The following is a 10,146-nucleotide window of genomic DNA, read 5'->3' on the forward strand; positions in this document are numbered from 1 at the left end:
AACACTCTTCTATTACCTATTTCAGAAAGCTTGTAGTCCAGGGAAAAAACATATTTGCATCAGTCTGCTCATTGTCTTTAATCACATTCCATATTTTGAAGCAGTTTCTGGCAAGACTAACTCTGCAAAATCATCTAAATAATCATTGCACAAATGACACTTCATGTGTACAGTACATCTGTGAGAGATTTTAAGAGTGCTGGGATCATTCATGGGCACAAATATTAATAGAATAAACTAAAATAATAAAACAATACAAATAATAAGCCTAACCATAATAATAATCATTACCATAATCATCATCCCACTTGAGACCACTGGTATTATCAGGGGAACTGAAAGGTTGTGCCAGAGACATTCTATTGAGCCCTATGCCTGACAGGACTCAGTGCCAGTTGGTCTTGCACAGACAACAGTTCTTCCTGCCCACGGTTTCTCTTTGAGAGATGTCAATAGTGGTTTGATCATTAGTGCGCACAGGATAGCAAAATAGTTTTACTTCCTGTTGTTCCTCAAGCCAAAATGGCATTTAATAAAACTCTGGGCCTGTTTTTGAGACTTGAACTCAATTTTTTTCCCCCCATATTCCATCCAAGGATGGGTAGGGTATGGGTTGTACTTTATATGCCTCTTGAAAACTTCTGCTACGAGATCCTTTTTATTCATGTGCCAAACTCTGAAGCAGTTTCTGTCTGGTATCATACAGAGTGCTACCTGACAGGACTCACACTGCCAGTTGGTCTGGCTTTCCTTGCACAGACAACATTTCTTCCTGCCGCTAGATTTTCTTTGAGAGGAGTCAACAGTGGTAGGATCAATTATGGGTACAGGGTAGCATGGTCGCTTCACTTCCACCAATTCCTTCTCTTCTTCTGGTTGTTCTTCTTCCTCCTCCTCCTCCTCCTCTGAAGACTCTTCTTCAGCCTCCTCCTGCTTACCAATGTCAGCAAGCTGCAGGCACAGCTGCTCCCTGAACTGCTTGTGGGTCATGGGCTTTTTCTTCTTCATCTGGGCCATGTCCTTCTGCAGGAGGAAGCTGTTCACCACAGCAATGTCTATAAAGTGGAAGAAGAAGGTCTTGTACCACTTCATGGTTTTGTGGGCCACACTGTAGCATTTGATAAGGGAATCAGACAGGTCCACACCCCCCATATACTTGTTGTACGGCTTGATTGCCTCTGGGACGGGTATGCACTGTGTTGTCCAGGATCCATTTTTGCTCTGTTTCCTGATTTTGACCTGCTCCCCTGCGAATGCCTTATGAATGGTGGTACACATGGTGACTGGTTGTGCGCCCATCCACTTGGTGAAGAGCAGCTCCCCATCACGGAGCCAGCGGATGGTTCCCTTCTCTGCTCGAGCAGGCATGCTGTTCTCTCGGATGCCCACATGGAATTCACGTATGGTTCCGCATGCTCCCAATTTCTTTTTGTACAGGTCACGGAAGAAAGTTGTGCTGGTGAAGAAGTTATCAACATAAATGTGGTATCCTGTGCCCAAGTAAGGCACCTTCAACAGGTTCATGGCAACATCATAGCTCTCCCCTTTGCCTGAAGCAGATGGGTTTTTGGTCATAAAGACAATGAAGTCGCACGTGTAGCCATTTCTTGAATCTGCTAAAACATACAGCTTGAATCCATACCTGTAGGACTTGGATTTAATGTATTGTTTGAGGCTGTGGCGGGCCTTGGAGTGCACCATGCGCTCATCAATGGAAAGGTTCTGGAATGGGTGGTAGAAGGCCCTGCATGCATCCAAAATCTGGTCTTTTAGAGGTTTGATTCTCATGAGCCGATCATAGTCCGCAGTCCCCTTCTTCTTGTCGTTTTCCTCATCCTCTGCTGGGTCACTCATGTGCAGTGAATAGGTGATTGCCCTAAATCTTGTCATAGTCATGACTGTACAACAAAAAGGAAGGCAATATATTCTGTTTCGATTCCAGTAGTCTGATACAGTGTGTACATTCAGCAGACCCATATAGATTACAATGCTGAGGTATTTGTACATTTCCTCCACAGATACAGGTTTCCATGGTTCTTTGATTCCATGTTCTTGTCTTCTCTTGGCATTCTTGTTGGTGTTTGAGCAGAGTGTATCAACAACAGCATTACTGAAGAAGAGCTGGAAGAGCTCTAGAACAGTGTAGTTCTTTGAAGTGTCTAGCTGGGGTCCAGGAGTCCTAGCTGGTTCGAAAGGTAACCATTTATGCTCTTGGTCTGGTTCATCCTCAGTCCTCCACTTCCTCTCTGACCCACTGAAAAGAGGTGTGGCTGCTTGAGCTCTGTTTTTGGATTTGGCAGGGCTGGGTGTCCAGGGGGGAGAGGATGGAGGCCTGGCCTTCCTTTGCAGTGCTGCTTTGGGGCTAGAGGTGAGTTTTGTTCTTTTTGAAGCCCTGCTCTCGATTACTTCTGTATCAGGGGGAAGGTCTTCTCCATCTTCCTCACTTGACTCTGAAGCTTCGATCTTAGGGCGAGAGGAGATGCCCCTTACCCTGAGCCGTGTCATAATTGGAGGAGAGTCATCTCCCCCTCTAGTCTCTGTAACTTCTGTCCCATCTGGAGGGTATTCATCCTCCACTATAGTCTCTGTAACTTCTGTCCCATCTGGAGGGTATTCATCCTCCACTATAGTTTCTGTAACTTCTGTTCCATTGGGAGGGGATTCTTCCCCCTCCATAGCCTCTGAAGGTTCCGTCAGATAAGGAAGGTCTTCATTCTCATCTCTGAAAAACAATTAATAAAATAATAGAATATGTTTTAGGTGGTGCCATACATATAAACAGCATCATTGTGACAATCTGGTTTCTATCAACTTACTTAGAGAAAGGTTGGGTTTGTTGATAAAATTACATATTTATGCAAATAATACTGAATGGAGAGCTTGACAGTCCATAAGGCCAATATGAGAGATTTTCTAACCCGTTTAATATTGTTTGTTTACAAATACATTTTATACAGTTTAACTAAGCCCATGAGACATTAGTGTTATTTTTCAAGAATCAATAGGTATACACTACCGGTCAAAAGTTTTAGAACACCTACTCAAGGGTTTTTCTTTATTGTTTACATTGTAGAATAATAGTGAATACATCAAAACTATGAAATAAAACATATGGAATCATGCAGTAATCAACAAAAAAAAAGTGTTAAACAAATATTTTAGATTCTTCAAAGTAGCCACCCTTTGTCTTGATGACAGCTTTGCACTCTCTTGACATTCTCTCAACCAGCTTCACCTGGAATGCTTTTCCAAAGGTCTTGGAGTTCCCACATATGCTGAGCACTTGTTGGCTGCTTATCCTTCACTCTGCGGTCCAACTCATCCCAAACCATCTCAATTTGGTTGAAGTCGGGGGATTGTGGAGGCCAGGTCATCTGATGCAGCACTCCATCAATCTCCTTCTTGGTAAAAAATAGCCCCTACATAGCCTGGAGGTGTGTTGGGTCATTGTCCTGTTGAAAAACAAACCAGATGGGATGGCGTATTACTGCAGAATATTGTGGTAGCCGTGCTGGGTTAAGTGTGCCTTGAATTCTAAATAAATCACAGACAGTGTCACCAGTAAAGCACCCCCACACCATAACACCTCCTCTATGCTTTACGGTGGGAAATACACATGCAGAGATCATCCGTTCACCCACCCCGCGTCTCACAAAAACACGGCAGTTGGAACCAAAAATCTCCAATTTGGACTCTAGACCAAAGGGCAAATTTCCACCGGTCTAATGTCCATTGCTCTGGTTTCTTGGCCCAAGCAAGTCTCTTCTTATTATTGGTGTCCTTTGGTAGTGGTTTCTTTGCAGAAATTCGACCATGAACGCCTGATTCATGCAGTCTCCTCTGAACAGTTGATGTTGAGATGTGTCTGTTACTTGAACTCTGAAGCATTTATTTGGGCTGCAATCTGAGGTAAAGTTAATTGCCGATTTCTGAGGCTGGTAACTCTAATGAACTTATACTCTGCAGCAGAGGTAACTCTGCATCTTCCTTTCCTGTGGTGGTCCTCATGAGAGCCAGTTTCATCATAGCGCTTGATGGTTTTTGAGACTGCACTTTAAGAAACTTTCAAAGTTCTTGAAATGTTCCATATTGACTGACCTTCATGTCTTAAAGTAATGATGGACTGTCATTTCTCTTTGCTTATTTATGCTGTTCTTTCCATAATATGGACTTGGTCTTTTACCAAATAGGGCAATATTTTGTATACCACCCCTACCTTGTCACAACACAACTGATCGGCTCAAACACATTAAGGAAAGAAAGTCCACAAATGTACTTTTAACAAGGCACACCTGTTAATTGAAATGTATTAGTGGTGACTACCTCATGAAGTTGGTTGAGAGAATGCCAATAGTGTGCAAAGCTGTCAAGGCAAAGGGTGGCCTGTTGAAGTATCTAAAATATATTTTGATTTGTTTTAACACTTCTTGGTTACTACATGATTCCATGTGTTATTTCATAGTTTTGACATCTTCACTATTATTCCACAATGTAGAAAAAAATAAAGAACAACCCTTGAATTAGTGGGTGTTCTAAAACTTTTGACTGGTAGTGAATATAATTAACAAACTATAAATATCACACTGGGTGTGGTCATTTCAATAAATAAAAATGCAAATTACTCAATATCAAAATGTGTAAAATGGGTGTTAGAATGTTAAAGATATTTAAGCAAACAATACTGAGTGGATGCTTAAACTAAAATGCTATCCACTCTGAATAATGTAATAGTTCAACTCACAGGTCCAACAGTCGATCCAACTCCTCTTCAAAGATTGAATCTAGAAATGAATCGTTGCTGCCACATGCCTGAAATTCTCCATCAGAATTCATTTTTCCTGCTTCCTTTCCATTATCATCTTGAACAACGCTGCTGTTCTCAGGTTGCATTGCCTTCTTCCTGGAAGGCATTTCAGACAAAAACAATGGAAATGAATTCACACAATTTAAGTGGGAGCCCAAGACTGTAGCACAGAGAAAACAATTGATCATATGATGCATGTTCTCAACTCATTAACTGTGTGTGCCATATTTCTAAATGCCAGTAGAATGATCAACATCAAATGTGGAGAAGGGGAGCAAAGACTGGAGTCATACCAGATTTGTAGCTTGCAGCAATAGGAGTCAAGGTGCAGACAAAAATCACAAGAAAGTCAAGAAATATAGGTGTGACTATTTCTCACAGGACCACCCTATGAAGGTTAAATGTAATGTATTAATCAGTAAGGTATATTAAACATAGATCCATCTGCATTTAATAGTGAGGCTAACTCACTATCTTTCTTGCTGTTTTGTGCAATCGTTGATAAAAATTTGCTTTTTCTCTGTCTGTGATAAAGGACTTTCATAGATAGTAATGCAGAACCATTCATTTGCATTATAACACATTTTTGCATTTTATGTGACGTAATGGTTTTACATGGTCATTTTTTTGGAATACGTGTTCTTTGGGAGAAGTATTTTAACATGATTGCAATTTATATTAAAGTACTTCAGGCATACTACCTCTTATCGCATTCAGAGAGGGAGCGTTTGTCCTGCACCTCCTCCAGCTCCATCTTGGCTGTTTGTCCACTGGTTCTGCCTGAAGCCAAAACACATGATCGCAGCCATAATGTCATTCTACCAAACCCATATGGTTCCACAGCAGCACTTGGGCATTTCAGTTATATATGCTTAATATTTACGTGTCTAACAGGTTACATAACCCAAACACCATCCCAAATTCTTACTAGAGATATGCACCTCTGTTATTACCTCTCTCTTCCGCCGCTGCTCAACACAGAGTTCGCACAACAACGCAACCAAAAACAACATATAGCACATACACGCCAGCTAACAATTCTACTTCTTCTTTTTTGGTATTTTGACTGTCAGCAAACAGATGTAATAAGTACATGCCGCCACCTACTGTATTGCCTATGTATCAGCCTACTATTCGGAGGTATGAATTCATAGAGTACAGCAGTATGAGTCACAACACCCATAAAACCTAGCGGTCAAACAAGGAAATTGTTCCAATGAGGACTATGTTTTGTGTAGACTTACCCTGGCGTGACGTTTTGATAACCAACTAAATCTCTCTAGGACAAGGTGACTTTTATCAGTATATTCGCCTGAATTTATCCCGACAAAAATGAAACGCTAGTTAGGCTATCATTAAGAACTACAAATGCCATGATGATCTGGACAAAGGTAAGAATCTCTGGATTAACTATCTAATGTTAGCTACATTTTGTAATTAATAAATTGGCTACATTTCTTTAAATTGGCAATTCTGTGAACTGCCTTGTGCAAGTTTTAAATTGACACTATCTGTTTGGAAGGTGTCAGCTAGGGATGACAATTGACAACCATGGCCAAGAATGCCCCAAAAAATAAATCTTATTATTATTATTGAAGCACATGTTGTTTTATCACTCCCTATTGGCCTCGTCCTACTCTTAGAATCCCTCACCCTGGATCTATCTTCCTCTCTTCACTGCCTTAGCAGTCGAACACCTTCTGTACTACTCTGATCCGGGCAACCTCAAACAGCCTTTCTCTCACCGGACACCTCTGATCTCCAGCATCATGGGTACCCCCACAGTTTACACGTACAACTTTTTCCACTGAAACTAAACATTCCTTTGTCTCATGTCCTCCTGCACACTTCTCACATCTAGGAATCTCTCTCCTACACACTGCTGCCACATGACCATAAGATTGACACCTAAAACACCATAATGGGTTCGGGAAAAAGCTCTCACGGGATAACTGACATCCTAAATTGACTTTATCTGGTAAAGACATACATCAAAATGTAGTAGTACAGACGGTGTATTGTCTGTTTAACCACGCTCTCCACCAGTCTGCGTCACACCAAACGGCGAGCGTCAAAGACACCGGGAAACTTCAACTTCAGCTGACCTTCCTCAACACTTAACTTCACTCCAGTTATCACTCCTTTCAACGGCACCCTGCTCTGGAGAGGAAAGCAAGTCACAGTTCTTCTCCCCAATCGCGTGATGGGGAGCGCACGCTCCTACTGGACAGCAGAAATGCAAAAAATCGACATGATTCCGCTTCAAGTCACTTTCACCAACCCAACATTCCCCAACCTCTTCTCCACATATGGATCTGCCAGATGTTAAGGATCCATTGTCTCCAGACATTTCACTCTCACTGGGCCAGAATAGCTCTTCCAAAGGTTCTGTGTGATCCATATTAACTCAAAACATGTTCCACTTTTCTCCTTTTTTTCCTGTACGCGGGCCATGCTGCCCCCCCCCCAACATCTTCCAGCGACCATACCGCCATCATCTTCTGCTTAATCAGATCTTCCAGAAGGCATGTGCATTCCACCATTCCATATTATTTACTTATATGTTCCACTTTTCAAATTTTTGTTGAACATTGCAGATTGAAATAACATGAATAGAGCCGATGTGATTCCTTATTCTATATGTCAGAGAGGCATGTTTGTGCTACATAGCCTATTTCTATCTGAATGTTCCAAAGCGTTGCGTCCTGCTGAACAGGGGTGTAATCATTAGTCCAAAGAGTTGCAACGAAAATGAGTGTTCATGTAGTTCCCTCCCCTGTTTTGTTCCGTTTGCTTTCGTTTAAGATAACATTTTGCAACAGAATCGGTGTAATGAATACATCCCAGTTCTTTGGGGTCGAAGAAAGCTGTAAAAACAGTCAATGTGTGCGTCTTTTATGGCCTTTGTATTATCTGTAATTTGTTGTTCTTGTTTGTTTGTATACTAGTCTTTTGTGGGGTGCAAATAACCTTGGCATGACCCTGGACAACACCCTGTTGTTCTCTGCAAACATCAAAGCAGTGACCCGCTCCTGCAGGTTCATGCTCTACAACAGCCGTAGAGTACAACGCTACCTCACACAGGAAGCGGTGCAGGTCCTAACCCAGGCACTTGTCATCTCCCGTCTGGGCTGTTGGCTGTGCTCCCTGCTTGTGCCATCAATTTCATTTTTAGTTTAATTCAACCTTTATTCAACTAGGCAAATCAAATCCCTGCAATTTATCCAGAACGCTGCAACCCGCCAGGTTTTCAACCCTCCCAAGTTCTCCCATGTCACCCCGCTACTCCTACTGGCTTCCAGTCTAAGCCTGCATCCACTACAAGACCATGGTGCTTGCCTACAAAGTAGCAAGAGGAATTGCCCCTCTCTCTCGAGACTATGTTCAAACCCTACACAAGATCAATAAGGGAGCTTTTTTGAGGTGCATATCTCACGTCTTCACTGTTCTTTCATGCTCAATGACGCACCATGGCCTCTCCACTTATATTGGAGCAGTTTTGAATGATTTCATATGTGGTATGATTACTAGTTAGGATATTGCAGATCTGGACAACTATCCACCTACCACTATTGTCATTAAGAATGATGGATAGAGGGCAGGATAGGCACCGGTACACTACATTGACCTGTGTGGTATAGTTAGCGGACAGGAAAGCATAGTGCATAAGGGAAGTTTCAAAACACCTTGAAATAGGAGAGAGATATACATGTTTAGGGACAATACAATTATCCTACCTAGACTAGCATACAACACTGCATTGCAATGAATAATTGAATTAGGCTATTGTTTACAGGTGAGTACAACATTTTACTCTAGGCATGTATACTGCAGGGAAATTGTCATTTGAATAATGACACAAAAGCCCTGTGATTTTCTAGATTTCATTCCATTTGCATCAGTTGTGGGTCTACTCTCAACAGTTTATAAAGTAGAGAAAGGCACAGTAGCAGCCCAGTCTGGCTGTATTTTATGTTCTGACACTGGGGCCGGCAGGTAGCCTGGCGGTTAGAGCGTTGGGCCAGTAGCCGAAAGGTTGCTAGATTGAATCCCCGAGCTGCCCAGGTACAAATCTGTCGTCCTGCCCCTGAACAAGGCAGTTACCCACTGTTCCTAAGCTGTCATTGAAAATAAGAATTTGATCTTAACGGACTTACCTAGTTAAATAAAATATAAAAATATATAGTAAAACCTGCAAAAGACCAAATGTGAACATGGGGAAAAAAACGCACTACACCCTCTGCCCAATAAAAACAAACTCCCCAAAGCAAAAAAACAAAGTTAGACATTTCTTACTGTCCCTGTGTAGATAAATACCATTTAATGCATATTGGGTTTTAGTCAACCTATGGATAGTATTCATCTGAGCAAAATGATTGAAACCCAAAGGAAGTCACCATTGTATTTGAGATACATTTGGTCCACAAAAACTAACCACCATCTTCTTCTTCTTCTTGCATTCAACGAAAGTGCGTTTGGCCACACCACCATTTATTTTTTCCACTTCCTTTTGCTCCATCATGGCCGCCGTTGGCCACAACCTGGAACAGCACAAACACACCCCCGGTAGTTCAGATGATATCCCATACAGAAGGACCACAAACCCCATTTTCACTCATCCATGAAATCCCAAGTCATCTCGACATCTTGTTAATGTCAGAACTTTGCAAGCCAAACCCTTCGCCGCTGATCTGGCCGCTATTCCGCTTGTTGTTGTAGCTAGTAGTAGCCAATGCTACCTGTGCCTCCGCTGGAACACAAAATGAAAACAATGTTGCTACTTTAGGCAGATAAAGCCATCTCCTTATTTGCTGTAGGCTGTAAAACTCCGGCTGTGGCCATATATCTAAGGTAGCTTGTTTGAACGATTTTATCTTGTTGAGAAACACCGAATTTTCAGATTAAAACGAAAATATAATCCTGAAAAGCTCTGTATAAAAGAGCGCGCCAAGAGACCATTGTGTTTAAAGCCAATAGCAGACAAAGCTACACGTGTTTACTGAAAGTGTAGGATGGGTCACTTGAAGACGGGGAACATTTGAGATCGACTACGTTGCAGTTAAGCTGCGCAGACACACACACTACACTCTTTTAGACGTGGTTAATTGTTGAATCAAACGTTGAATCCGTGAGGGATTTAGACAAAATATGATAACGCTAGCGTTCTACACATGTTTCTGAATATTCCACAATTGTGTGGCCTGCTGAACTGAAATAGATGCCGGTACTGTTTATATTTAGGTGCAGCTAATATTCTAAGAGGTGCAGGAACAAGCAGTAGAAAATGTGAGGTACTGGTACTCGGTTCCGGTAAGCCCCTGGTCAAGTCAAGCAGTGTACCT

General features: G+C 41.9%; 1 protein-coding gene across 12 annotated transcripts; it reads right to left on the bottom strand.

The window, feature by feature from the left end:
• Positions 1 to 59: 59 nt before the first annotated feature.
• LOC110508885 (piggyBac transposable element-derived protein 4) lies at positions 60 to 9,854 on the bottom strand. Of its 12 annotated transcripts, XM_090225018.1 has the most exons (6): positions 5,758 to 5,854; positions 5,506 to 5,584; positions 5,098 to 5,192; positions 4,742 to 4,900; positions 3,236 to 3,452; positions 60 to 2,722 (listed from the first exon to the last, which is right to left on the bottom strand). In XM_090225018.1, exon 6 carries the CDS (start codon positions 2,674 to 2,676, stop codon positions 496 to 498), a length of 2,181 nt encoding a protein of 726 aa, XP_090081144.1. In that variant the 5' UTR covers positions 2,677 to 2,722; positions 3,236 to 3,452; positions 4,742 to 4,900; positions 5,098 to 5,192; positions 5,506 to 5,584; positions 5,758 to 5,854; the 3' UTR covers positions 60 to 495. The 12 variants fall into 12 exon arrangements, with proteins under 12 accessions (XP_090081144.1, XP_090081143.1, XP_090081141.1 ...); XM_090225017.1 differs by lacking the exons at positions 5,098 to 5,192; positions 5,758 to 5,854 and adding an exon at positions 9,240 to 9,802; XM_090225015.1 differs by lacking the exon at positions 5,098 to 5,192 and having other exon boundaries at positions 5,758 to 5,861.
• Positions 9,855 to 10,146: the final 292 nt, after the last annotated feature.

Source organism: Oncorhynchus mykiss, chromosome 28 (genome assembly GCF_057628025.1).
Source record: "Oncorhynchus mykiss isolate SJ-2025 chromosome 28, ASM5762802v1, whole genome shotgun sequence".
Taxonomy (NCBI): Eukaryota; Metazoa; Chordata; class Actinopteri; order Salmoniformes; family Salmonidae; genus Oncorhynchus; species Oncorhynchus mykiss.

Coding starts and splice junctions, on each gene's coding strand:
- LOC110508885 (XM_021589770.3), bottom strand. CDS start 5,621: ATGACATTATGGCTGCGATCATGTGTTTTGGCTTCAGGCAGAACCAGT. Junction 4,901..5,505: donor CTCTCTGAATGCGATAAGAG/GTAGTATGCCTG, acceptor AATGCCTTCCAG/GAAGAAGGCAATGCAACCTG. Junction 2,723..4,741: donor TTGGATCGACTGTTGGACCT/GTGAGTTGAACT, acceptor ATTGTTTTTCAG/AGATGAGAATGAAGACCTTC.